Source organism: Pseudoliparis swirei, chromosome 2 (assembly GCF_029220125.1).
Source record: "Pseudoliparis swirei isolate HS2019 ecotype Mariana Trench chromosome 2, NWPU_hadal_v1, whole genome shotgun sequence".
Classification (NCBI taxonomy): domain Eukaryota; kingdom Metazoa; phylum Chordata; class Actinopteri; order Perciformes; family Liparidae; genus Pseudoliparis; species Pseudoliparis swirei.
In genome coordinates, this window is record NC_079389.1 from 21,929,179 (window position 1) to 21,951,144 (window position 21,966).

At 46.3% G+C, this 21,966-nt stretch overlaps 1 protein-coding gene across 1 annotated transcript in view; it reads left to right on the forward strand.

The window, feature by feature from the left end:
• The first annotated feature begins 167 nt into the window (after nt 1–167).
• The window catches only part of itgb5 (integrin, beta 5), a 24,861-nt gene continuing 3,062 nt past the window's right edge, over nt 168–21,966 (forward strand). The window contains exons 1-13 of the mRNA XM_056430406.1: nt 168–668; nt 1,297–1,382; nt 1,701–1,908; nt 2,754–3,003; nt 4,748–4,916; nt 5,093–5,254; nt 6,820–6,915; nt 7,674–7,763; nt 8,461–8,595; nt 11,124–11,304; nt 13,358–13,612; nt 20,739–20,961; nt 21,461–21,561. Coding sequence (XP_056286381.1) covers nt 497–668; nt 1,297–1,382; nt 1,701–1,908; nt 2,754–3,003; nt 4,748–4,916; nt 5,093–5,254; nt 6,820–6,915; nt 7,674–7,763; nt 8,461–8,595; nt 11,124–11,304; nt 13,358–13,612; nt 20,739–20,961; nt 21,461–21,561 — 2,128 coding nt within the window. The 5' untranslated portion in view covers nt 168–496. The remainder of the gene's footprint in view (nt 669–1,296; nt 1,383–1,700; nt 1,909–2,753; nt 3,004–4,747; nt 4,917–5,092; nt 5,255–6,819; nt 6,916–7,673; nt 7,764–8,460; nt 8,596–11,123; nt 11,305–13,357; nt 13,613–20,738; nt 20,962–21,460; nt 21,562–21,966) is intronic.

Here is a 21,966-nt window from a genome sequence, read left to right on the forward strand (position 1 = left end):
GCAACAAAGCCCCCCCCACTCCACTGCCAGACCCAGTACTTGGTAGCCACCGCTTGGTGTCCACGCGGGACTGCGCATGCGTCAACAGCTCCACCAGAGCAGCGAAGGGGTTAACTCGATCCCTCGCCGGGGGGGTAACTGGGCGGAGAATCCAGCTGGACGGACCCAGACAGACAGACGATGTGGAAGAGAAGAAAATCTGTGCCGAACGTCTTGATCTCTAACTCTACCTGATACTTGTGTTTACTTCCGTTCGGCCTCTGCACAGATTTCCTTTCTTCCTTCTCTTTTCTGTGCGCGTGTCCGCGTCGGCACCTCGGGGTGCCACGAAGTCCATGGAGAAGTTGTGGAGTTGGAGTCGGCTATGGGTGAAGTAGTTCGGGACCAGAGGAAGTCGAGGCGCGCGGGTCGACGTGCGCGCGCGCGCGGAGCCCGTCCGCACACTTAACCACAACCGACAACCGGCGACACGAAGCACGCACGATGCCCGGGGGAGATGCTCGGCGCGGCGGGTCGGCGGAGCAGTGAAACCGGCGGTCGGCTGCGGAGGACGAGAGGCGCGGAGCGGGGAAACACGCCGAGGGAAGGCATGCGGAGCCCGGGGACGCTGGCGTGGCGAGCCGCCCTGTGCTGCGTGCTGCTGGAGAGCGTGCTGCTGCCCGCGAGAGGTAGGGCCGGACCCGGTGTTGTTGTTGTTGTTGTTTGCACAAGTGTTTGACACACACACACAGACACACACACACACGAGAGCTTCATTAGACGGGAGCCACATGGAGGTGAGAGAATCAACATTTGGTTGTTTTGTTTACTGGTTCTGAGAGTTTTGTATGTATATATATATATATATGCTCCTTAAAAAAAATCTATAAATAAACTTATGTAATACTTAGACTTAAATATTCCACACTCACAGGTCAACACAACAAGTATAAAACACTTAGTCAGCATTATGTAACGCTGGCGAACCAGAAAAACAAGAAGCACCTGAAATATAACGTAAACTTCCTCTGGGAATATCATATTTAATTGTATTACTTATTAACTGTCAGACAGTCTCTTTCTGGCTGTGTTTCATACTTATCGATCCTTATTGATCTGTGTGTGTGCGTGTGTGTGCGTGTGTGTGTGTGTGTCATGACAGCCACAGCTCGATACAAATACTAGACGCATCCCATAATGTCGTGCTCTCCAATGCTGGCGTTACCAAACTACGCCTCTCTGCCACACCGCCAACAGGCGGCACGGCGGTGGCGTTCTCCCCGCTCAGGTCTGAGACGTCCTCTCCTCCCTCCTCAGGTCTCAACATGTGCTCGAGTGGCAGCGCTACTTCCTGTGAAGAATGCCTCCTGATCCATCCCAGTTGCGCCTGGTGCGCACAAGAGGTAACGACGACACACCTGCTGCTGCTCGGTGGTCAGGGTTATTCACTGGAGGGGGGGGGAGCGGAGGCCACATGTGTCGTTAGGGCTGCAGCTAGACATTGATTATCTTACCCATAAATCAATTAGTGGTTTGGTCCACTGCGTGTTAGAGAATGTCTCTCAGAGCAGAAGTGGGAGGAAAGAAAAGCCAAAAAAGAGCGAGAATGAGACATTTTCTCTTTATTTCTTAAAAAAAGGACTCAAATGATTCTCAAAATACTTCGACAACTAATTGATTAATCGTTGACACCTCAAATGTGTCTTTGTCTCCTCCTCCAGGAGTTTGGGAGGGGGCGGAGTCTGACGTCCCGGTGTGACTTCAGCCACAGCCTGCAGCAGCGCGGCTGCGCGGCGCCGTTCATCGAGTCCCCCACCAGCAGCGTGTCGGTGGTGCAGAGCATGCCGCTGAGCTCCAAAGGCTCCGGGGAGACCCACTACGACGTGGTCCAGATGGCGCCCCAGAAGATCTCCGTCAGCCTGCGGCCAGGTAAATATATATATATATATATATACAGGTATCATATCTACATGTCTTTTTAGGGGGCAGTTTTTGCCACACTGACTTCATCCAGGTGCATTTAAAACATACATTGAGGCACTTTTTTGACACTTGTAAAATAACATTGAACCTTTTTGTTCAAAAATAATAAATATACTTATTTAGGCTTACAGTATATGAGCAATTGTCATAACAATGGCACTAATAAGACTTTTAGGCAGTAGTCTACAAATTCAAAGTGTTTTCTTCGATCTTTTTGAACAAAAAACAAACATGAATCAGACAATCTTATTTAATTTGTTTCCTATTTCTTTGTGGTTATTTATTTTTATTACATTTTTAATAACTTAACAATTATAATTTCTTAAAAATATATATAAAATTCAAAATTATATATATATTTTTTGTGTACCTACCTAGTACAGTAAGTACAGATAGGACACGCACAACAAAGAAAAAGAAAAAAACACTTTTAAATTATCATAATTATGGGGGCATTTGTTTGCCTCCTGAGATCAGGGGCAACATTATATTTCTTAGGGGCAGTTTTGCCCTTTGCCCTTGTGTGTGTGTGTGTATATATATATTATAAAATAAATTTATTTATATATATACATATAATATATATTTATTTATATATAGATATTATACATATTAATATATATTTATATATACATATTAATATATATTTATTTATATATATAATATAAATAAACATTTATATTTATATATATATTTATTTATATATAATATACATTTATATTATATCTATATACCCTGTTTAGGTAACCATGAGGGAGGGTGGAGTTTAATAATACACGTCTGCCCCCCAGGAGCCCAGACGTCGTTCGGGCTGCAGGTGCGCCAGGTGGAGGACTACCCGGTGGACCTGTACTACCTGATGGACCTGTCCCTCTCCATGAAGGACGACCTGGACACCATCCGCAACCTGGGCACCAAGCTGGCGCTGGAGATGGGGAAGCTCACCAGCAACTTCCGGCTGGGCTTCGGCTCCTTCGTGGACAAGAACATGTCCCCCTTCTCCTACACGGCGCCCAAGTACCAGCAGAACCCCTGCAGCGGGTGGGTCCTGGTGGTGTGGGTCCTATTGTGGTCCTGGTTGTGTTCCTTATTGTGTGTTTCTTGTTGTGTGTTCCTTGTCTACTTTCTGTCCGTATGACTTGTTGGGGGCGAATGAGTTTCCCCACTGGGGATTAATAACCTTTTCTAATCTAATAATCCAATAATCTAATCTTTAAAGGAGCATCGGCCCAGTTTAAATGTAGAGGGACAAAAGAAACAATACTGTAAACATTTAAACGCATCAACGGGATTGTACTTGAAAATATGTAAAAAGAGGTTAAAAGAAGTGTTTATAGATGGATTATGTGTATCAGTGACACGGCGTCCTGTGGGTCCGGGGTTCATGAGCCTCCAGGAACAATAGAGTGAAGTGGTATTGAGCCGGTTGTTGAGGAGAGTCCTCCAGGCCGAGCTGCCTCTCAGGTCCCTGAACTCATCGTTTCCCCCATAACCGACGCCGTGTGTTCCCGACCCGCCGCAGCTGCAGAGACAACGCTATTTAAATGTTTTAATCTCCACGTTATTTAAATGTTTTATTCTCCTCGTTACCTTCGCATTGAAAATGCGGAAGGTTATGTTTTGATCGCCGTGTATTTATTTATTTGTATGCGTGTTATTCGCGTAACAAAAAAAGTTGTAAACCGAATCGCATGAAATTTGGTGGGATGATTGGTTATTATCCGGGGACCATTTGATTAGATTTTGGGATTGATCGGGTCAAAGGTCAAGGTCATGAAAAAGGTCAACATCTTCTTGAATCGCATGAAATTTGGTGGGATGATTGGTTATTATCCGGGGACCATTTGATTAGACTTTGGGATCGATCTGGTCAAAGGTCAAGGTCAAGGTCATGGAAAGGTCAAAATCTTTTTTCCATCGCACGGTCAATTTCTATCCAATTGGCATGCAACTAATGCCAACATGTTCATAATTCAATGCCCAATCTTGTGATATGCGAAGGTATGCGCTCTACTGAGTGCCCGTTCTAGTTATTTAAATGTTTTATTCTCCACGTTATTTAAATGTTTTATTCTCCACGTTATTTAAATGTTTTATTATCCACGTTATTTAAATGTTTTATTCTCCTCGTTATTTAAATGTTTTATTCTCGTTATTTAAATGTTTTATTCTCCACGTTATTTAAATGTTTTATTCTCCACGTTATTTAAATGTTTTATTATCCACGTTATTTAAATGTTTTATTATCCTCGTTATTTAAATGTTTTGTTCTCCTCGTTATTTAAATGTTTTATTCTCCACGTTATTTAAATGTTTTATTATCCTCGTTATTTAAATGTTTTGTTCTCCACGTTATTTAAATGTTTTATTCTCCTCGTTATTTAAATGTTTTATTCTCCACGTTATTTAAATGTTTTATTATCCACGTTATTTAAATGTTTTATTCTCCTCGTTATTTAAATGTTTTATTCTCCACGTTATTTAAATGTTTTATTCTCCTCGTTATTTAAATGTTTTATTCTCCACGAGGCAGAATGTTTGAGAGCAGATTCGGTTAAAATAAGCCCAGAGGAGAGAGAGTCCACTACACGCATCACTCCCCATCTAGGTTATGGCTGTGTGTGTGTGTGTGTGTCTGTGTGTTGCACTGCTCCTCCTCACTAGAGCTCGGTCCTCATTTGATGGTCTAAAGATGTTCAGCGTCTTCGTGTTTTAGACGTCGCAGATTAAAACCAAACCTCTCTCTCTCTCTCTCTCTCCCCCCCCCCCCCCCCCCCCCACACAGATACAAACTGTTCCCGAACTGCGTGCCGACCTTCGGGTTCCGTAACATCCTCTCCCTGACGGACAAAGTGGACCGCTTCAACGAGGAGGTGCAGAAGCAGATGGTGTCTCGCAACAGGGACGCGCCCGAGGGCGGCTTCGATGCCATCCTGCAGGCCGCCGTCTGTAAGGTGACCGCGCCGCCATCATCTCTCCTCTCTCTCTCTGGCTACACACACACACACACACACCTCACCACGGTCATCCTCTGGTCTTCATCCCGCTTACAAAACAAACCAAAGCTATAATATCAGACTCCACAGCATACAACAGAACCACAACGCTGTGTGTGTGTGTGTGTGTCCAGGAGGAGATCGGCTGGAGGAAGGAGGCGTACCACCTGCTGGTGTTCGCCACGGACGACGTGCCCCACCTGGCTCTGGACGGCCGGCTGGGGGGGCTCGTGCAGCCGCACGACGGGCGCTGTCACCTGGACGAGGACAACGAGTACAGCGCCTCCACCAGGATGGTGAGGGGAGCGCGGCGTGGGGGGGGGGGGGGGGGGGATAGAAACATAGATCCTACTGGAACACACACATTCACATTCCCCAAAAGAAAGACTAAAATATATATCCATACGTCTGATGCTCTGTGAACCTGTGATGGATATCTGGATCTTATCCACGCCGACATGACATTTTAATATTCCACATATTCATTTCTAAAGAACACTTTGGTGAATTCGGCTGAAGTAAAATTAGAGTTGGAACACGTGAATAGCAACAGCTAAAATATATATTACACACAACAAATAACAAAAACAAAACGCTTCTAAATTATCAGAATTCTCGGGGCATTTTTTTGCCTCCTTGTGACATCAGGGGCAACATTATATTTCTTAGGGGCAGTTTTGCTCTTTGCCCTCGTGTATTTCCGACGCTTCATATTTATATATATTATATTATGTATATATATATATTTGTATAATATATATATTTTTATTGGTATAATATATATTATATTATGTATATACTGTATATTATATCAAAATATATATTTTATATTTGTTCATAACATATACAGGACTGTCTCAGAAAATTAGAATATTGTGATGAAGTTCTTTATTTTCTGTAATGCAATTAAAAAAAAAAAATCATGCATTTCATTTCATTTCAAAACAAATCAACTATTAATATTGCATTTTTTTATTATTGATTATTATATTGAACAGCTTGAAAACTCAAATATCCTATCTCTAAATATTAGAATATCATGAAAAAGTATACTTGAGCCTTGACAAACACTCAGCTGTTATAAATCTTTAACTTGGTCTGAGGAAATATTAAAATTTTTTATGAGATAGGATTTAGAGTTTTTTAGCTGTAAAATCAATCAAGCAAAATAAAAAAAGATAAAAAGCTTGCAATTCAGTTGATTGATTTGTAATGAATCCAGAATGCATGATTTTTTTTTTTTTTAAAAGAAAACAGAAAATAAGAATACAATATTCTAATTTCTATGAGGAAATATTAAAATTTGATGATAGGATTTTAGAGTTTTCTTAAGTAAGCCCATAATCAGCAATATTAAAAAAAAAAAGGCTTGCAATATCATGTTTTGATGAATGATCCGAATATGTTGTTTTTTTTTTAAGGGTATAAAAAAAAAATCTAACTTCTATAAATAAATATATATATATAATATATATATTTATATAATATGTTGAGTTGGAACACATGAATAGCAACAGCTAAAATGAAATATGACATTAAAACTGTTTCATCTTTCAAATCTCTGGCCCACGTTTTCAATGAATCTCTTCCCACCGACTGGAAGGAGGTGTTCCTCTGAGTTGTCTTAACGCTCTGGATGCATATCATGTGCACGGCGCTGCGCTCCAATTTTAATTTAAGATTCGTCTTTCTAAAAGCTGATTTTACCTCCATTCGCCTTTTTCCTTAATGGAGTTGCCATGACTTCTCTCTTTCTTCCAATGAAAACGCCGCGTTCGTTCCTCCGATGCTGTCACATGACACCGCTGTGGGGTCAAAGGGTCGGCCGGCTTCCTGACTGTCTTGTCATCTCTTCCCACAGGACTACCCCTCTCTGGCTCTTCTGGGGGAGAAGCTGGCTGAAAATAACATCTTCCTCATCTTTGCTGTCACAAAACGTCTTTACGTTATTTACAAGGTACTTTGTTTTGTTTCTTTTAAACCGTTTCATTGGTCGACCTCTGAACCAGGGGGTTCCAGGGGGTGTGACACCTCTATGAAAACAGCCCCATCGTGGATAAAGATAGAGAACTTAAAAAAATATAGATTTTGTTCCTTTTTATATCATAAAGAATAAGACGCAAGTTTAATTTTGTTATTTTATAATATTTGTATTATATATATATATATTTTTATATATACATATAAATATGTGTATTTAAAAAATATATATATTTGTATACATATATCTTTTAATATTTCTTTATTATTTTTATGTCATTTATCTCTATATATATACTTGTTATTTATTAATTTATCTATTTATAAATATATATAATACAAACAAATATATATATTATATATATATTTATACATTCTTTATGGATTTGTTATGGTTATGTAATATATATTTTTTTAAAATATTTTTATATATATATTTATAAAAATATATAAATAAATAGAGCAAATATATATATATATATAGCTGGGGATCTCAGAATTGTGCAGGTTTATTTTTGATGGAATATTTGAATGTGAGATGAAGAATAAAGTGATTTTGATGAAATATCACTCGTTTACTTTGAGATTTGGTTTGTTGACACCACATCTATTTTAATTTTGAGGGAAAACATATTTATCAAACCTGCCGACACACACACACACACACACGTCTCCTATCGATCATAATTATTTGATTACTAATGCTCTCTTTGTTTTATTTCCGCCCTCCCAAAGAACTTCACAGCACTCATTCCTGGAACGACGGTGGAGATCCTGGACCAGGACTCTAAGAACGTCATCCAGCTCATCATCGCAGCTTACAATGTGAGTCCAGAAGCACTGAGGCTGGGCTTCCCGTGGAGAGAGAGGGAGAGAGAGAATAAGACATTCCTAAAAGTCGTTGTTCTAAGCCTCGGGCTGACATGGTGCTCACAAGCTTTGTAGCCAATGAGATGATCAGCTTTCACGGAGATACAAGAGACTAGACGGAGAAGTGAGCAACAATTAGTCCTGAAGAAGAAGAAGATGGATCGATATTGCTTTGTTTTAACAAGTCACAGCTCAAAATGTTTGAGACGCACTAGATTAACAGTTGACAGGTGAATAAATAAAATATATATATTTTTTCTAGATATTATATATATATTTTATTTATATATATATATAGGAAAAATATATATTTTTAATATATATATTATATATAACCATAAAAAACCATAAAGATTATATACACATTTCTAATATATATATATTTGTATTTTATATAAATATATAAATTATATACCACTTTAAATCTCCTTAAAGCACCACTTTAAATCCATAGAGAAGTGCCATTCAGCATGAAAAAAACATTTAAAGAAAACTACTAAAACGACCTATGAAATGAGTCGACCACGCCCACTCATCCTCTGTGAGGATGAGTGGGCGTGGTCGACTACCAAGACGTGAGCTGCGTGTCTCGGTTTCCCCGTGTGGGCGGACACATTGCCTGCCTAACGTACGCCGCCGCCGGCCTCCTCAGAACATCCGCTCCAAGGTGGAGCTGTCGGTGTGGGACCACCCGGAGGACATCGGCCTGTCCTTCACCGCCACCTGCCAGGACGGCGAGCCGCTGCCGGGCCGCAGGAAGTGCTCCGACCTGAAGATCGGAGACACGGTGAGTCACCCGGGGATTTATGACCTTAAAGGGATTTCTGTTTCGTTTTTTGCGAGAGGTGCTTTTAGACACGCCTCCACCGCAGTCCGCCGCTAACCCTGAAAGGAGGCCATGAGTGTGTGGCTCGTCTTCAGCATGAACCAGATTCTCCACGAACCAAATAGACGAATGAGACGCAGTAATGAAAGTCACATTGACTTCCTGTCCACTTCCTCGCCATCCAATCGACCCGCCGCTCCTCACGCAGCCCTGTGTTTGGCAGAGACGGCTCATTCCTGAAGAAAAGTTCTGCTCCTCCTCCATCAGCAGCAGCTGCTGAGGGGAGGAGCTTCAGGCCGACCCCGGGCGACCTTCTAACGCCGATAGCGGCGGTGATGATTTCCTCCGACTCGAAACCGCCCGGCGCCGTGCGAAACGACCTTGGAGCGCACACAACTCTCACCTCGGAGACGCCGCGCCGTGGCTTCTGCTTCTCTTAGTTGAAGCGTTGGAGCTGCATGGGAACAACACGTTGAATGCTTTCCGTGGCCGTGAGCCCGGACGCTGTCGCCCCCCCCCCCCCCCCCCCGAACAAAAGGCCGAGGTCATGTGACCGCGGTCCTTGGCTTTGAGTTCTCTCTCTCTGGCCGCTCACTTTATATTCCACACGGGCCTCCGTGAGGCTCTGTGTTCAGACCCTGGGAGCTATTGAAAATGAGAGCGGGGGGGGGGCAGCTCTTCACGCTGTCACACAGTGAGCCCCTGACACCCCCGACACACACACACACACACATGCTTTTATTTCCCCGGGACTGTTTTTCGGGATGGGAACCGACGAGGAGCTGAGGGTGATCGAGGGGCTCATGAGTCTTTTATCCTCAGCAGTGAGTGGGGGAGGGGAGGGGGAAGGGGAAGGGCTGTGAAACTGCACGCCGTGAAAGAGCTGGAGTGTACGGAGTTAAGCTGACATCCGCTCCAGGACGAGGCCGAGTCTAGGCTAACGTACCACAGGTTTATTAAAATATATATATATAATATATATATATTTTTTCTTCTATATATATATATATATTCATAGAGTCATGTAAAACCTGGCAAAGTCATGACATTTAGAAATGTTTATTTCCAGGCCTGGAAAAGTTCAGACGTTTTGGAGAAGTAGTGGAAACTTGTTATATTTATATATTTATATGTGCATTTACGCAGTTTGATTAGAAGAATAAACATTTATATACTTATTCTTTTGATCAAACCTGTGTGTGTGTATCCAAACACAATGTGTTGTGTTGTTTGATCTTCTTTGGGTGTTTTTTTATTATATTTTTTCCACAGTATTTGAATTTCAGTCGTACGAATCCCGTCGGCACAAAATATTACTTTGGTTTTTATTATTTATTTCCACCGGGACGGCAAATCTTCCCAAGATTACATTTCCTAAAGTGTCGTGTTCGGCCAGCGCGTCGGACACTTTTCTCAATGAGCTCGGTCTCGCTCGGCCCTCCTCACCACAGCCTCCCACACGTCCCCAGCAGCCACGTGATTGGCTGAACCCGCCTCCTCCTCGCGACTCCCATTTACAGCTAATCTAATTGCGTCCTCTCGTTAACTCGTTAAGCTGCAGTGGAAGTGGAGTCCGGTGACTTAGGCTCCTCCCCCCCGTGTCCTGAATCGGCTCCGGACTGAAGTCAAACGCTCATGAGTACTGGTGAGCGTTCTTGCATGATTTTAAAATATGAAATAGAATAGTGGGCAGTGAGCCTTTGACAAGAGACGATGAGATCAGACTCGGCCCATGAAGCCAGAGCGTGTGGGACGGCCTTTGAAACGCTTCTCTGTCACATGTTCACGATGAACCGCCTGTGAAGCTGTGTTTATCCAGCACGCTGGGATACGGGAGAGGCCTCGCACGGGTCCTGGCATCACGGGTCTTCATTCAGGGGATCGCCTCCAGGCCGCGAGGGCGGGATGTTTTGCTTTTGGCGTGGACGTCAGTTTGTCGTCTGAAGGTCGAGCGCTTCTCGCCGGAGCTTCAAAGCAGAGATCATCTCCTCCCCGTTTTGATCTCTGGAACACAAATAAATGAGCCTCCTTCTTTGTTCTGCTGAAAAGTGGCACACACACGCACACACACACACACACATACACCTCACGCTCATCGTTTCATCTCGGCTCCCACGAGTCCATCGTGCAAACATCAGTAGCGACAGAAGTTCCAGTTTACACAAGTGTAACCCTAACCCTAACCCTATTTATATATAATATTTATTTATAATTACATATTTATTTATAATTACATATTTAAATATAATATTTATTTATAATATATATATTTATAATATTTGTTTATAATATTTCTAATTATATATATATCATACATATTTATAATATTTATAATTCTATATATATCAGAAATATATATATTTATTTCTAATATATATGAACTTGGTGTGCACCTTTCTTCTCCTTCCACAAACAGGAAGTCTCTCTTGTCGGTATTGTTTTTTCTCTTCTAACTGCGCCGCCGTCGTTCCTGTGTTCTTCCCCCGTAGGTGTCGTTCGACGTGAGCGTGGAGGCGAGGAGCTGCCCGCCGCACGGCGCCGACCGGAGGAGGAGCTTCACCATCAAGCCGGTGGGCTTCAAGGACCGCCTGGAGGTGGCCGTGGACTACCGGTGTGACTGCGGCTGCAGCCGCGAAGCGCAGAGCAACAGCAGCATCTGCAGCTCCACAGGTAGCCGGCCGCCCGGCAACAACACCTTGTTTACATAGACGGGAAGGGCAGCGGGCGACTTCTCAATGTTGGAAAAAAGATTCTGCATTTCGTTATTGTTTCTGCCTCGGGGCCGGCGTCCTTCAGACAGACGTGGTTCTATCATCCACAGGGTCAAACGGTCATGGAAAACCTGGCAAAGTCCTGGAATTTTTAAATGGTTATTTCCAGTCCTGAAAAAAAAAATTCCTGCACAATTTTGGAAAAGTCCTGGAATATTCATTTTAGGCTGAATTTTAACTCATTGATATGCTTTTAAAAGAATGACGCTCAAAATATAAGCCGGCAAACTCTCTTCAGACTCGCACATTTTCCGCGCTGCAAGTGAACGCACCTTAACTGAAAAGACATACATTTTAATTCTTTTAATCAAACTATTGTCTCATTCATTTTATACATTTAAGGTTACATCCTGTATGCTTTGGAATTCTCTTAGTTAGATTAAATACAACATTTAATCCCCTTTTCATGTTGGACACGGAGCTGTTTGCTCATGGACATGTGGTTGAAAGTCCTGGACGCCCATTGGTCCACATGTGTATGAACCCTGCATCTATCTGAGGGAATTTGTTTTTAGAAAAGAATAATATGCTGATTGGCAAATGTCCAATAAGATAAAAAAAATGATGAAGTGAGTTTTGACCTCGATATCAACACGTCAGACTTCCTCCTCTCTCTCGTTTCTCAGCATCTTCTCGCAGCAACCATTTAAAAAGCAAAGTGGGACAACAAAGAGCTCCTGTCAACAAAACTATAAGGAGTACTATAATAATTATTATTATTATAAGGAGAAACATGTTGTTAATCACACGCTTCCCGTCAACGCCTCAATCAGAGAAGTCCCACCTGGTATTTAGACTCCAGCTCCTACTGCCATCCCATAATCGTACTACTTTCCTCGCCGCCTCTCCCCCCTCTCGTGGTCATTGTTGTCGAGATAATGACGGTCGTGAAAAGCTCAAATTATACTCTCGCCATAACGAGCCGTACTTGAGCGTTTGTGTCGAGATTTTTTTGAAACGCAGTTATCACCGAAAACATTCAATTATCTCTGGTGAGTAAACGACCGCGACGTCGACAAGCTGCACACGATCGCATCCACCGGGGTCCGTACGGCCCGATGGAAGACCTGGGACAGTCATGGAAATTGTAATGAAAAAAATGTAAAACATGAAAAGTTAATTTAAATAAAATGTCAAGATAAAAATGTAAAGTCCTGGAAATGTGTTATATTCACATGCTTATTTACGCTGAGTTTGAAATAATTAATGTTTTTTAAAAGAAAGACGCTCAAAATATAAGCAAACATTTTTATTTTATTTTTAAAAGAAAATAATAAAAAATGTATATTAAAAAAAAATATATATATATTTTTTAATCCTTTAAAAAAATTCATTACAAAAAATGTAATCACGAAAAGTTTTTGAAAAGTCCTGGAAATGTGTTATATTCAGATGCTTATTTACGCTGAGTTTAAAATAATTAATGTTTTTTTTAAAGAAAGACGCTCAAAATAGAAGCAAAAATTTCATTTAATTTAGAAAGAAAAAAAATGTATTACACAAAATGTAATCACGAAAAGTTTGGGAAGAGTCCTGGAAATGTGTTATATTCACATGTTAATTTACTCTGAGTTTAAAATAATTAATATGTTTTTTAAAAGAAAGACACTCAAAATTTGTGCAAACATTTTATTTAATTTAAAAAAACGAACATTTTATATATATTTATAATTATATAGCAAGTTTGGGAAAAGTCCTGTAAATGTGTTGTATTCACTTCACTAATTTACGCTGAGTTAAAAATAATTATGTTTTTTAAAAGAAAGACGCTCAAAATACAAGCCGGCATACGCTCTCTCATACTCGTGGCCATAGCAACAGCAGCTCAGGGATAAGCTAGCGTGTTTACACCGAGATCTTTGGTTTAAATTCCTGGAAACCCTATTGGTCGACATGTGTAAGAACCCCCACGGTGGAATGAATTACCTCCTGCCCCCCCCCCCCCCCCTCAGGTACTTACGACTGCGGCACGTGCCACTGTGAGCCGGGCTACCTGGGCGCCCGCTGCGAGTGCCAGGAGGGCGGGGCCAGCAGCTCGTACCGCAGCGCCTGCCGCGAGGCCGAGGGCAAGCGGCTGTGCAGCGGCCGCGGAGAGTGCAGCTGCAACCAGTGCCTGTGCTACGAGTCGGAGTTCGGCAAGATCTACGGAGGCTACTGCGAGTGCGACGACTTCTCCTGCGCGCGGCACAAAGGAGTCCTCTGCTCAGGTAGGCCAGTCACTGTAAGCCCCGCCCCTAAAGTGTGACTAGATGATGACATCATGCTGTCTAGAAAGAAGACTTGAACCTAGAGACTGAGACATGAACTCATGTTTACAATGTTTACTGAGGGAATACATCAAGAGAGAAGAAGAGTCACTATAGAGACTTCTATACAACCAGAGGAGCCCCCTGGTGGTCAGGAGAGAGAATGCAGCTTTAAAACATGACACATATGCTTCTATACAACCAGAGGAGTCGCCCCCTGGTGGTCAGGAGAGAGAATGCAGCTTTAAAACATGACACATATGCTTCTATACAACCAGAGGAGTCGCCCCCTGGTGGCCAGGAGAGAGAATGCAGCTTTAACACATGAAGCACAGACTTCTATACAACCAGAGGAGTCGCCCCCTGGTGGTCAGGAGAGAGAATATCGGGTCAGTACTGGACCATAACTGAAGTTCCAGTGGGTCAGCGGCCCCATCAGGGGAGGAAATGGTTTCTCCTGAGTTGTTTCCTTCCATCTTGGCCGGTGGGTCGAGCTCCAGCCGTCGAGGGACCGCAAGACGAGAACACGAGAACACGAGAACACGAGAACACGAGCCGCCTGCAGACCTCTCCAGACCGGCAGCTCGTCGTGGCCCCCCGCAGCGCTGTCTTCCCTCCCAGAGGAAGCTCAGCTGCCATCGTCGCTGTCCAGATGTCCGGCTGGTTGTGGAGCTCGGAGCCGTTCGCTCTTCATCCTCTCCTCTGTTCATGATTCGTGGGCCGATGCCAACCTTCAACGCCTCCTCTTCCTCTCTCCGAGTCGCTCGGGGGCTTTTCCCCTCCCAAAGCCCCGAGGAGGCCCCCGCCATGAAAGGCCCGGTTTGGCTCAGCGCTGTTCCCAGAACATCGGGTCCAAGACTCTGTGTTCTGGTGCGGGGGGAGAGGGGGGGGGGCTCGACCCCGAGCCACACGGCTGCTCCTGTCCACAGAGAGCGCTTTGTGGCGGTCCGGGGGGGGGGGGGGGGGGGTAACCCACAATGGCGTCTTCTGTGTCTCTGAGCCCAGTTGCTGAAGTCGGCAGCGATGGCCGCCCGTCGTCCACAAACACTCCACTTCCTCCTCTCCTCATCTTTCTCTTCCTCCTCCTCGTTCTCTTCCTCCTCCTTCTCCTCCTCTTCTCTCCTTCTTCATCTCCTCTCCCCTCTTCCTCCTCCTCTTCTCCTCCTCTTCTCTCCTTCTTCATCTCCTCTCCCCTCTTCCTCCTCCTCCCAGTGTGTGTGTGTGTCTCCAGTTTCTCTTCCCCTGTATCTTCTCATCTTTATCTCTCCATCTTATCTTCTCTCTCTCAGTTCATGTTTGTCGTTGTTTATGTTTTTACCGTGAAATGTTTCTCTGATATTGTCATTCTGTCAGCACTTTGAGCTCCTCTGTTATCTCCTCCTCCTCCTCCTCTTCCTCAGTCCTGTATTTGGCTTTGCCTCGATGGAGAGCATGCAACAACATCTCCACGCCGCCGCCTCTTTAAGCCTTCAATATCACCGTGACAACATGCATTTAGAGAGGCCGGTGGATGTAGAAGTTGCGGGGGGGGGGGGGGTCAGGTGACCTGTCGTCTGACCCCTGTCCTCTGTGTCTGGGGGGGGGGGGGGGGCGTGGTTCCAGGATTACTTTGTGTTTAACCCTTGTGTTGCCTTAGGGTCATTTTGACCCGATTCAATGTTTCACCCTCCTGTTACCTTTATATTTACTAACATATTTTACCCTTTGGGTTCAATTTGACGCCAGCAATTAAAACCTCCAGAAAATTATTAGAATTAATATTGTTTTCCAAGTTTAAGTGTGAGGCACTTTATGTTTGTTTGTTGACTACCGAAAGAACACCGACATTAAACATTGAATGGGGTCAAATTAATCCTAAGGCGGGGGGAGGGTGTAATATTGATTCGGGTCAAAATGACCCTAAGGCAACACAAGGGTTAAAAGTCTCTTCTTCGAGGGTAACCTTGACAACATAAAAAAACACGTCGTTACAAAAACCCAGTAAAGAAACATTTATTGGACATTTTACAGATAAATTATTCACAACATTTCTTCCCGTGATAATCTCTGCTGAACAGTTGATGAGTTTTTGTGTCAGACGTCTTCTGTCGGCCCACAGACCCTCTTCATCCACAGACCCTCTTCATCCACAGACCCTCTTCATCCACAGACCCTCTTCATCCACAGACCCTCTTCATCCACAGACCCTCTTCATCCACAGACCCTCTTCATCCACAGACCCTCTTCATCCACAGACCCTCTTCATCCACAGACCCTCTTCATCCACAGACCCTCTTCATCCACAGACCCTCTTCATCCACAGACCCTCTTCATCCACAGACCCTCTTCATCCACAGACCCTCTTCATCCACAGACCCTCTTCATCCACAGACCCTCTTCATCCACAGACCCTCTTCATCCACAGACCCTCTTCATCCACAGACCCTCTTCATCCACAGACCCTCTTCATCCACAGACCCTCTTCATCCACAGACCCTCTTCATCCACAGACCCTCTTCATCCACAGACCCTCTTCATCCACAGACCCTCTTCATCCACAGACCCTCTTCATCCACAGACCCTCTTCATTCACAGACCCTCTTCATCCACAGACCCTCTTCATCCACAGACCCTCTTCATTCACAGACCCTCTTCATCCACAGACCCTCTTCATCCACAGACCCTCTTCATTCACAGACCCTCTTCATCCACAGACCCTCTTCATTTACAGACCCTCTTCATCCACAGACCCTCTTCATCCACAGACCCTCTTTCACCACGCCCAAATAAACCCGGCGTCCGCACCGCAGGGGGCCACACTATTTCCCGTGCTGCCGGTGGAACCGCGAGGCGGTTCTCTGACAGGAAGTCACCGCGCAGGTGAGACGGAGGGGCGGCGGCGGGCGTGTCGGAGCACAGCCGACGCACCTGAACGCCACTTTCACCATTAAGGAAATATGTGCAGCTTCAGCACAGGAAACCCCCGAGAGAGGGAGAGAGGGGGAGGGGGGACAACACCAGCCGGGAAGCTGCTTCCTCTCGTCGTTAAAGGTTTGAGGATGTGAAGCTCCTCCCCCCCAAACTACAGCAGCTGCTGATGGACTTGAGGAGCGTGATTCTCTTCCCCGCACAGAGGCCACCGGGCCGAGTGTTGCGCAACGCGCTGACGGGCGTCCGTCGACGCGCCTTAAACCAACAGGACCCGGAGCCGTGGCGGCTCACACGACCCGAGAGGTCGAGCCGCCCGATTCTAAAGGAACAAACGGGACGTGTCGTCAGGAACGGGGATCGACGGGGTTCTCCAGCCTTTGAGACGCGTCTGATGTGAAGCACGCCGTGACGGAGCGAACAGACACCTGAGCTGCAGCTGCCGCTCGGCCCCTCGCCTCCTCGGCCCCTCGGCCCCTCGCCTCCTCGGCCCCTCGCCTCCTCCTCCATCTGAGACGTGACTGAACTTGACCACAAAGACCTCCGGTGGGGTTCCCTGGTGAAAACACTACAGGCCACGCCCCCTCCTCCTTGCAGGTGTTTTCTTTACACATTCTCATGCCAGGGAGTGATGGCGGCGCTCTGGTTTCTCCTCGTGGGCTTAACGGCGGTTTATTCTAAAGATTTTTTGGGGGGGTGGGGGCAGCTTCTTGGGTGGCTCCCAGGAGTCTGACCTTTTTGAAGCTCGACGCCGGACACACGGCGCATACGTGAACGCTGTTGTTTTCCTGACCAACGGCTCGGCCTCATCGCTCGTGGTTTCCGTTGGCGTCGGCGTCCCGCTCCTAAAACGTCCCCGTGTGCCACCTGTCGAGCATCAGACGGCCCGACCAATCACAGGCCAGAGATCTGACGCGAAGGCGCCGAATCCGTCTTCACGATGATGATGATGACACGCTGGACACGCCCCTAGTTTACATGAAGTAGACCCGGACCGCAACCGGCCGGTGAAGCTCGGGTCACGGAGTTCATCGCCACGCCGGAGCTGCCGATTCCCGCCGCTCGTCTTGAAGGCAACACGGAGGGGACCCCCGCCCCCCCTCCGCGGGGCACTGGACTCTTCCCCTCCGGCAGCTCTCACGCGCCACACCCACGGCCTCTCGGGGAGCGTGTCCCGGCCCGCTCGCTGTCATGGGGCCGCATTCTTGAACCCGGTTGACTCAGAGACACAGAGGGCGGCCATCTTGTTTCTACAGCCGCGTGGCGCTGGAGTGAAACGAGTTTCATGGGCGAGCGAGTCAAGAACGGTTTGGGGCGACTGTGGGTCGGCGGTTCAATCCCCGCCCGAGTCCCTGTGTCCTGGAGCAAGAAACGTAACCCTGAGCTGCTCGACACGGGGGCCACATGGGACACGTCCGGTGTCTGAGGACCTTTGAACGGATTATTAGGATTATTAATTTCACAACAGTCGTTGGCCGTTGCCTCCACATTTAAATATTTGACCTTTTGGAAGAATCCACTCGTCCTTCCATCCGGTTGGATAACCCGAGGGAGTTAGCTTAGCGTAGCATCGCAGCTGCAGGCGTCCCACTGCCCTCCAGTCGCGATGCTAAGCTAAGCGCGGCGCGCTAACCGAGCTACCGCATCTCCCTTTGTGTTGCCGGCCTCTCTCTGGGTTACCACGACGACTCGCGGGGCTCCGACGCTAATCCTCAGAACCCCGTCGGCTATCTCCCCCTTTTTTATTATTGGATAATTGCGTTTCAAGTTTGCATATTTCCCCCCAAAGCTTCGGGCGAGACCTTGAGAGAGAGAGAGTTGAGTCTCCCTCTCTTATCTTGACGGAGCAGGAAGCCCCCCCCCCGTGTGTGTGTGTGTGTGTGTGTGTGTGTGTGTGTGTGTGAGCTCCCCTCAGAAGAGGAAATGAGTCCAAACTAAGCAGCAGCCCTTCATTTGGGCACAACGCGACCTCGACTTGAGTTTAAATGTAACTCTTCTGTTTTATATTTCTTCTCCTGTTGTCTCACACACACACACACACACACACACACACACACAGAGGAATCGACTCGCCTGCGACTAATCCTCCCTCAGCCCGCTGTGTAATTACGGTGGTTTACTGTGATATTGTTCTGCTGTCCCATTCAGAGGCTCCTCCCCGGGTCAGGGAGCGGCTGCTGACTCACACCCAGCCACGCACACACACACACACACACACACGCAGCGCACACAGACACACAGACACACACACACACGCAGCGCTCACACACACTTCTTTTTATTGAGAGAGCCATAATACGGGGGTAAAAGTATATAATACACTTTGGGTGCAGTTTTTCCCGTCGAGCTGAAATACAGGGCGAAAGTTTTTCAGACTGCAACCGGAGACACGAGAGAGAAAGAGAAAGAGAGAGAGAGAGAGAGAAAGCGAGAGAGAGGGCGAGAGAAAGCGAGCGAGAGAGAGAGGGCGAGAGAGAAAGCGAGCGAGAGAGAGAGAGACCTCCGGGCCACAGCCGCTTCTCTCTTGTCACTCCGCCCACAAAGCGTGCAGTACTAAGGCCTCCACCACAGACGAGGGGGGGGGGGTGCTGCCCCAGATGCTGCTCCCAGATGTCCGATGCAATTTTGCTCTTGGAATATTTGTTTTATTTTTTAAATGCTGCCATTAAAGAATAAAAATCCGTCTCTGGTTGAGCTCGTCTGGCTCACGATGCGACGACGCTGCTTAAAATAACCCAACGGCTCGTTTCCAAATATTTACACAACAGACGTTTTTTTTATAAATGTGTGTGTTGAATCCAGCTTGTCTCCGGGCAGAAACGGTGGGGATGGTACCGGACGGTACCAGAAAGTACCAGATGGTACAGTCCGTCAGGACCTCTTGTTCATGGCCGTTACTCAGGAACGACGTGGCGGGAAGTTGACTTTGTTTGTGACGTCGTACCAACCCGTCTCCAACAATAACTCTCTCTGTATCCAGGAAATAACCCAAATGATGACATCATAGTTTTGGGCCGTGCAGAGCTTTAAAGCTGCAGAACACCAGGCCACTTGTTCAGAACAACAACAACAACAACAGAGTAGAGACAGCGGGGTTGGAGACAGCAGACCTGGGACCAGCGCGTCAGAACTTGTTGAACAAACACTTTCACGTCTCTGATCCTCCCAAAAACCAAAAGGGGGAGGAGCTTCTGAAGCCCTGTAAGGACGCCGAGGGTCGGGGTCCTGCTGAGCCTCCTCAGTGTTGCGTCATGGTAGCACCTCTGTGACCCGGCATGTTTTCCAGAAGCCTCCGTGACCTCCGTGACCTCTGAGGCTCTGGGTTTCTTCCTTTCTTCCCTCTTGACTTTGGGTGCGTTGAGAAGGGGGAGGAGCCTCTCCCAGACGAGCAGTGAGTTCACTCGTCCCGTTACGTCGTCGCTCTGCTCTTCAATGTGTTTCCATTCAGGTGGATTTATTTTAACGTGGTGCTTATTCGTCTATTGTTTGTTTTTCCCTGAGTAACAAACACTGGACCTCACACAGGAAGTGATGTCCGAGACAGACCTCACGCAGGAAGTGATGTCAGAGACAGACCTCAAACAGGAAGTGATGTCAGAGACAGACCTCACACAGGAAGTGATGTCAGAGACAATGGGCTCTTTTCTGTTCATGGCCACGATGTATATTTTTTTGAGAAACTTTTACCACTTTCAGTCAAAAGCAAAGAAACCCACGTTTTAAGTGTTAGCAACAACAAAAAAACCTCAACTATCATATAATCAAGATTATTAATACGTGTTTTTGGGTGTTATAGTGAATAGATTGAGAAAGAAGTGCTATAAATACCCTTGCATGACATTCCCCGCCTTCAGCTTCTGAATTGGTTAACTTCTGTTTTTTATTTTTTAATGAGTTAGTAATGACGCTCTGCAAAATCACGTTTTGGAGCCGATTGTTATGCAAAACAATGTTTAATTCATCTGGAGTTACGAAAATATGAGCGAAAATTAGAAGAATGTTGCTGCACAAATCCAACATGTGAAGATCCTCTTAAACACAACTTATGAATAATATTGTATTTGTGTCGCGCTTCAGAAGGAAACTCTACACAGTGAAAACAAAAGCAGATAAACGACGGTACAAAACGATAATAAATAAGTAGCATAGTCATTGTCTCTGACTGCCCCCCCCCCCCCAGGTCACGGTGAATGCCACTGCGGCGAGTGCAAGTGCCACGCCGGCTACGTGGGCGACGACTGCAACTGCCCCACGGAGACGGCGGCCTGCGTCGGCGCCGACGGCCAGATGTGCGGCGGCCGCGGCCGCTGCGTGTGCGGCCGCTGCCGGTGCACCGAGCCCGGCGCCTTCGGGGACACCTGCGAGAAGTGCCCCACCTGCCCCGACGCCTGCGGCACCAAGAGGTACACGAGGGGGGGGGTCAAACATGATGGAGTTAAGCCCCGCCCCCTCACATAACTCACCCACCGCGCAGCTTATCTCGTCTTTGATGAGCCAGCGGTGAGCCCCATGAATCTGCCGCTGTCGCCTTTGAAGTTGAGCCTCACTTTGAGGTCGGAGGTCAAAGGCCCGTCAGACACATGGCGCTTTCTGCCGCGACGGTTGACCCTCGACCAGACTCGCTTTTTATCGTTATTTGGAGCGGTTAGGGTCTGCTAACTGCACATCTGTGCACCTCAATGCATAAAAAAACTAATTCAGAACAAGTTGAGTCATTCTAAGGGGTTTTAACAACTGCCGAGTCATGACTCGTGTCTGAATGAAGCCCCGACATGAGGGGAGGAAACCAAGTCATGACGATTTTTTACAATTTTGATGCTGTAAAAATAAAGTAAATAAAAGTGTAGATTTTAAACTCGCGCTCCTCCTCCTCCTCCTCCTCCTCCTCCTCCTCCTCCTCAGGGAGTGCATCGAGTGCCGGCTCTTCAACTCGGGCCGGCTGCAAGACAACCAGACCTGCCAGCGCCTGTGCAAAGACGAGATCCTCACGGTGGAGACCCTCGGTGAGCACACACACACACACACACACACAGACACACACATACACACAGACACACAGGCACGCACACACACACACACACACACACACACACACACACACACACACACAGATACACACAGACACATACAGACACACACACAGACACAGGCACACATACATACAGATACACACACACAGGCACACACACACACACACAGACCACTATAAACACTTCAAACAGATGTTAATGTTTCTGCATCGCACAAAACGTCAGATTCCACAAGCACCACGTGAAAAGATCGACAACGTAAGATCGACTTCACACACACACGCTCGCTCGCTGTCTTGCGGTCGGCTGACGGCGTGTGTTGTAGTGTGGGCAGGTGTCAGTCCTCCGGCTCCACCCCCCCCCCCCTCGTCTGGTTCA